The sequence below is a fragment of the Portunus trituberculatus genome, chromosome 49 (genome assembly GCF_017591435.1).
Source record: "Portunus trituberculatus isolate SZX2019 chromosome 49, ASM1759143v1, whole genome shotgun sequence".
NCBI lineage: Eukaryota > Metazoa > Arthropoda > Malacostraca > Decapoda > Portunidae > Portunus > Portunus trituberculatus.
Window position 1 is genome coordinate 10165360 of NC_059303.1, and position 6782 is coordinate 10172141.

Genomic DNA, 6782 nt, shown 5'->3' on the forward strand with positions numbered 1-6782 from the left:
AAGAGGAGGGAGGAGGGTGAGAGTGCATTTGCATGGCATGAGGGAGGTCGGTCGTCATCTCTTTCTTTCTCTTCTTCTCTCACCGTGAGGAAGAGAAAATGGCGCGGAGGCTTTAATCTGTAGCTTCATGAATGTTTAATGAACGCTCCTATTTTTTAATGGTGCCTTCTGGTATTTATCAAAATTTTCCTCGAATATTTGATGATTAAGAAAGGAAGATGAAGCCACGGTATTTTCTTCTCTCATTTGTTTTATTATATTATTTTCTGCCACTGCTATTGTAATGTACACCTTTTTAGATGTTCATTTAATTTAGAAGATGAAGTTTTTGTGCCTATCTTATAATATTAGTTTGTTTCCGGTCTTGTTTGATTTTTGTGGGGCGCATTTTCCATACCTATTATTATCCATTTTCACCTTTTCCTTATTTTCTTTCTCTTCATCCTCTCACCATCTTTTCCTTCTCAGATCCTCTCCATCCTTCTCCCTTGTCGTAATCCTCCTTCCTCTCTTCCCCTCACCCTTTTTCCATTTCCCGATAATCCATTTCCTCCTTTCTCAGATCTCTCCCCTCCCCATCTCCCCTCCCACTATCCCCTCTTTTGACCATCTGTCTCTGTATTTTCCCGCCACCCCCTTCCTTCTCTCTCCTTTCCCCCTTCCTTCTCTTTCTACTCCCCATCCATCGCCCCCTCTTACCGTGTCTTTATCAGATTTCTCCTTTTCCCTCCATTCGTCCCTCCCTTTCTATCTCTCTTTCTCCCTCCCTTCCTTCCCTCCAATAATCCCTTACACAGAGCTTAGAGGGGAATTACTCTTCCCCTTCAACCTTCTGCACGGAGATTAGTCGCCAGAGGGAGTGTTTGCTGTGCACGAGTTTGGGTCAGGCTGGGCAAGAAGATCTCATGTGTGAGCATGGGTGAGAAGGAAACATATCCGAGGGCTCTGTGGGAAGACGTAGAATATTTACCTGGCACTGTATGGAGCGACAGGACGGCTGGCACTGTCACTGTGTTGAAGGGCGTGATGGGGCGCGATGGGTGGGGAGAAGGAGACTGGCAGTGTTAGCTTAAGTTGTGTAAGTGGTGAGGTGGTGGTAGCAGGAGGCGTTTTATTTGTGTGGGATGCGAGGCGGTGGGTCGATACTTGTGAAGAGCTACAGACGTCATGGAGAAGAATTGAGGGTATGATACCGAACAAATGTTTCCCTGTCTATTGGAGAGAAATTAGAATATTTGTCTAATTTACTTATGTTTAATAAATATGTAAGTATTCAAAGGTCACAGTTTTCCACGAGGATATTGATAGTGTCTGCAGAAGATAGTTTTTACTTGTAAGGTGAGAAGTGTAGCAAAGTTACGGTATGTTATAACTCTCCCAAATAAAAGTCTAAAAAGAAATGTATAAACCCAAACAAGCTCCTGTCACGACCATTACAAAATCAAGTCATGGAATGCGATGTGTTGTCCCGGAAAAGGGTTCCAATACAAACATAATCTGATTCCTATTAGAGAACATTAAAAGGAGCGGTGAGTGTGGATTAATTTGCCGTCATCAGCGAGAATGTTCTCCAGCGCGGCCCGTTACCATTCTCGGCTTGGTCACGCTTCCCTCTTCCGCCCGATTGCCTTCAGCCTCACGCGACGGAATTCTTGTCACATTTTTTTCACTTTGTTTATTTACAGAGAAAATATAAGGTTAGGTTAGGTTAAGTTAGGTTTGTCGAGCCGGATCGTGTCTTTAATTCACTTCATTTGGAATATTTATTGATGTTACATTCTTTGGCATTTGTTTTCTTATCTTCTATTTTTATCTAATAATCTTGTAAACAGGCGTAGTATATACATTCTTATTCTCTCTCTCTCTCTCTCTCTCTCTCTCTCTCTCTCTCTCTCTCTCTCTCTCTCTCTCTCTCTCTCTCTCTCTCTCTCTCTCTCTCTCTCTCTCCTCCTATTTTCTACTTCCCTTCGTTCTTCCTCTCACAGTGACTCATTTGTATCCTGCCATTCCCTCCCCTTCTCTGCCTCTCTCCCTCCATCCATCCCTCTCCTCTACTCCGTTTCCTCCCTTCCTCCCTCCCTCCTTCCCTCTCCTTTGTAGACACACTAGGGGAGGGAGGAGCGTTTTTTTTCCTTTTTTTGCCTCTGCTCCCTCTATATCAATTTCAGTGTGTCTTTTTATTCACATTTTTCTCTCCTTCCGCCCTTGTTCTCTCTCTCTGTTTACCTACGTCTCTCCTTTGTTCTATCCGCTGTTTTATTTCAGGATTTTTATTCAGCTCTTGTTTCTCCTTTGTCAAGATTGCAATTGCATTTGAGTTCATTTTTGTTTATTCCGTACGGTCGTGCAACAATTAATTCGTTACAATGGACGCGACATTTTTTCCCCCACTGTTACATACACGTTTCTTCATCCACGATGCGTACTGTTAAAACCTTGTGATTTATTGAACACCCCACGTGTAAGGAAATAACGCAAGAAGTCTTTTGGTTTATGAACGATATCTTTTCGCATACGATCTGTTCTTTCTTCGTTCACTTTATTTTCCCTCCATGTTTTTCCCTTCCTTTCCCCTCAGCCGGATGCCCTCACTTCCTTCAAGGGGAGACGTGCGGCAGCGGAGGGTGGGGTTCCTTTCTCCCCCTCCATCTCCCTCCTTTCTCTCCTCACTCTTTCTCCTCGCGTGCGTCAGATGCGGAGGGAGTTGAGTGTTGCTTCAAGGCTGTGGAATAAATAGATGTACATAGAATGAGAAGTTGGATGCATATCATCTGTGTAAATAAACATACATTATTGTGAAGATAAGCAGCCACACGTTGCCATACATCAGGCAGTGTTTACGTATCTTTGTGAACAAAAAAAAAGTGAACTGAAATGACACACAGGGCTGCCAACAGTCACAGTTAATAAATGTGTGTAATTAAGAGATTGAGAAGCGTTCCTTGGGTGTAAAACATAAAGTAAAATGGTAGATGGCTGGTAATGGGAGAATTAATGAAGAAAATGCCGTTGAGACAGAATGGCATTATAGAACAGGATGTGGGATGTTGAATAAGGCATAAAGCGGGGAAGAATTAAGTGAGGCATAAGTCGCTAATAGGTGAATTAGTGCTGAAGAAAAGAAAGTATCATGTAGTTGTATAATTAATGATTTATTAAGTCCATATATGAATATTAGCAAAATAAAACTAAATCGGAAGGGAAATTGCAATATTTATGAAGAAAAAAAATGGTATATGAAAAAGGCAATAGTTTTTTTTTCATTTTTTTTTCTTAGAATACTGGTATTCCCCAATGACGAATAAATATAACGAAAAAAAAATTGTCCCAATAGCACACGTAGCAGACACTTATAAGATAGCATATAAAAGGTTTTGTATATAACACGCGGTGGAGAGAATGTATGTCAGGATCCAGCCCGGCTCACCTTTCCCTCCGGGCCAGCCAGGTGTGTTTGATCATTATGGACTGCGATTTCAGCTTGTATTGTGTCCGGTGTTCGATTAGGTTTTTATTCACCTGCCTAATGAGTTTTCGTGTATCGTTAATTAACAGCTAAGGATGGTATTAGTCACTCCTCGCCGGCTGGTGGTGGTGACGACGGTGGTGGTGGCGGTGGTGATAGCGGTGGTGGTGTCTGGGACGCGGACCATGGCGTGGTGGAGTGTCGATCCCCGTGACTACAGGAAGTAAAAGTTTAGAGAAGGGTTTATATTTCTCCCTACATAAGTATAACCTTAAACGATCGCACTGCGTAGCATGTAGTGTAATCATAAGAATTCCTTGAGTGTAGTGGTAGTGACGGAGACCCCACGCCTGTTTATCGTGACTAAAGGAAATAAACCTTCTGGAGAATGGCTTACTTTCCTCCTTCTATAAGTATGACCTTAAGCACAAGTACCGTGCATTATCCAGTGCAAGGTTATATTGAAGTAGGACAGTGACAAACTTCCACTCTAATCCATCTTGAATCGTGACTCAGTGACCGTAAATCATCTCACTCAGACGACACTTGCCTTTCATGAAGGTTTCACAAAGACTTATGTTGAGCAAGATTCGCGTCTTCACCTTAGTACAGCCTCACCTCTACCTTGATATCGAACAACACAAGCCACAGAGAACCGCAGCTCGGGTCTGTGGGGGCTGAGGGGCGCCTGTGGGATAATGGACCAACAAAGCCCTAATGGATGACAGTCCTGTGAACTCGTAACTCATCCTCAGCTCATGAATGTTTGGCCACGAGTTTTGAAGCCTCGGAATCCTGCAGGTCTGGCCCCTTTGTTCCCCAGAGCGTGAGGTGCGAGGCGTCACAGAGGATTGATAAATATATGTATTTTTTTTAACCCTACCATCCTCACCTTCAGACAATAGCAGTGAGATTCAGTGTTGTTTCTTGTAAATAGGGAAAATGTTCTACGTGTTATATTGTGTTGTGAAATTCTACTTTCTTGAAGGGTAGAAAGACGCGAAGGTAGAAGACGCGATGTAGGTAATGGTGGAGGTAGGAGCTGTCAGCCTTAAAGATTTATTTATTTATTTATTTTTTTTTTTTTATGATGCTCTGATCAAAACAACAACCTTACAATTTTATTTTCCACAATGGATCGATATTTATTTTTTAGTGTTATACGTAATCGAAATACTTAATGTTTCGCTTCATACACCGCCATTTTATCGCGTGTAAATACTTCGATTCCCTCATTTTCTTCACTTCGAAAGCATACTTTTTTGATTTTTTTTTTTTCCTATTTCCCTTCTTCCATCTCTTTCTTCCTCTCCCGTCTCTCCCTCCCTCCTTTCTTTCCTCTATCCGTCACTCGCGTGTACCTCCTCACAAAGTCTTCAGTGACGTGCCGATATTTCACCATTCACTCGAAGTCATCATTATCTATCACTTTTTTATCGCCATCAAAACACACTCAGCTGCGCCGCCCTCACTCGCCCCCGCGTCTCCTCTCCCCCTAAGACAACTCCTCCAAGATTTTTCTTTTCCAGCGATGAGTTTGGCGAGATGAACCTGCATCTTGTCTTTCTTATATAGAGATGTTGCCCTTGGAGTTTGATCTCTCTCTCTCTCTCTCTCTCTCTCTCTCTCTCTCTCTCTCTCTCTCTCTCTCTCTCTCTCTCTCTCTCTCTCTCTCTCTCTCTCTCTCTCTCTCTCTCTTCAGTTAGTTTTTTTATTTGTTTTTTTCATGATCATTCATTATATATATTTTTTTCGGACAAGTACTTTTTTCTTTATTTTTCGTTTCCTTTTCTTATCTTTTCCCGTGTGCAGTATTTTTTTCCTTCCTGCTACTTGTTCATTCCCATCCGTGTATCCCATTCCTTTTCTTATTTTCTCACTTCACTCTGGAGGTAGGGTGGTTCTTCTCCCTTGAGCCCCACACTATGAATAGAAAGACGACCTCTGGGTGACCACAAGGCCGATCACTATAACTGATCCTGAAAAAGGTATGGTGGAAATACAACAACTATATGAAAAACGGGAGGAACATTGGATAGGAATATTGGAATTTGCATAATAAAAAAAAAATGTTATTGATGCTACGTTTATTTTGTTTAAAAGTCGCTTCTGAACGATGAGTCGATGAAGTAGTACATTTTTTTAGATGGTGTCTGGTACATCTTCTACAATATGCTTCAATCTCAGAAGGTTAGAGGTTTTGTCTTTTAATTAAATAGATATATGTTGGAGCTTTTACGTCTAAACTTGAATAAAGGAAAGTATACGTGTAATCTTATTCTAGAAAATGGATCTAACAGAAGATAGAAAAGAAAAGCAGAACGTTGTCTAGATTGAAAATAGCTTTGAAAATTATTGGGTATTGCAATTGAAAAATTTAATGTATCATGCTGGAGAACTATGCTATGATAGGTGGACAGATAAACAGATAGGAAGATATTTAAACCAAACTTGAGTGAGAGGTGAAAGTTTTATTAGTGTTATCATTGAAGGACTGACGACCTCACAAACACAAGAAGACTGATTGTTTCACGTCTTTTAGCTTAATCCCCGAGAAACAGGCACTTGACGTTATTCCGAATTCATAAATGTAACCACTGAGTAAAACCCACCTCTATGACATGTTACACACACATTCACTCACACACACTCACTGTCGGTCTGTGTCTGTCTCTCTGTCTGTCTCTGTCTCTCTGTCTGTCTCTGTCTGTCTCTGTCTGTCTGTCTGTCTGTCTCTGTCTCTCTGTCTGTCTGTCTGTCTGTCTGTCTCTCTGTCTGTCTCTCTCTCTGTCTGTCTGTCTCTGTCTGTCTGTCTCTCTCTGTCTCTCTCTCTCTGTCTGTCTCTGTCTCTTCTCTCTCTCTCTCTCTCTCTCTGTCTCTGTCTCTGTCTCTGTCTCTGCGTGTGTGTGTGTGTGTGTGTGTGTTTTCATATAGTTTGCAGTTTTCTTCCTTCTAGTGTCTCCAGTTTTTTTTTTTTTTTTTTGTGGGTTTCCGTGAAGGAGGATATATCGGCCGTGTGTTCTTCTCCTGGCAACGAATCAATTACCGAAGCGTGGGAACAATGACGGCATTAGTTATATATTTCTCCACGGCTACCAGCGAAATATCTCTCCTTGGCCCCCTCCTGCCCCAGCAGCGGAGATATTAACGTGGGCTCGTTATCAAGAGCGATACCTCACCTCGGAGCAAGAAGCCACAAGACAGTTGCCGGCAAGAACGATTGAGATCCTTTTAAGACCAACTAATGGCCACACCCACCGAGGGGATGTTTACAGTTCTCAAATATCACTCTTACGGAAGGCTATTAGTGAGCCTC

At 42.0% G+C, this 6782-nt stretch overlaps 1 protein-coding gene across 1 annotated transcript in view; it reads left to right on the forward strand.

Moving 5' to 3' along the window:
• The window catches only part of LOC123499272, a 45505-nt gene extending 41539 nt beyond the window's left edge, over nucleotides 1-3966 (forward strand). The window contains exon 5 of the mRNA XM_045247072.1: nucleotides 3556-3966. Coding sequence (XP_045103007.1) covers nucleotides 3556-3693 — 138 coding nt within the window. The 3' untranslated portion in view covers nucleotides 3694-3966. The remainder of the gene's footprint in view (nucleotides 1-3555) is intronic.
• The last annotated feature ends 2816 nt before the right edge of the window (nucleotides 3967-6782 follow it).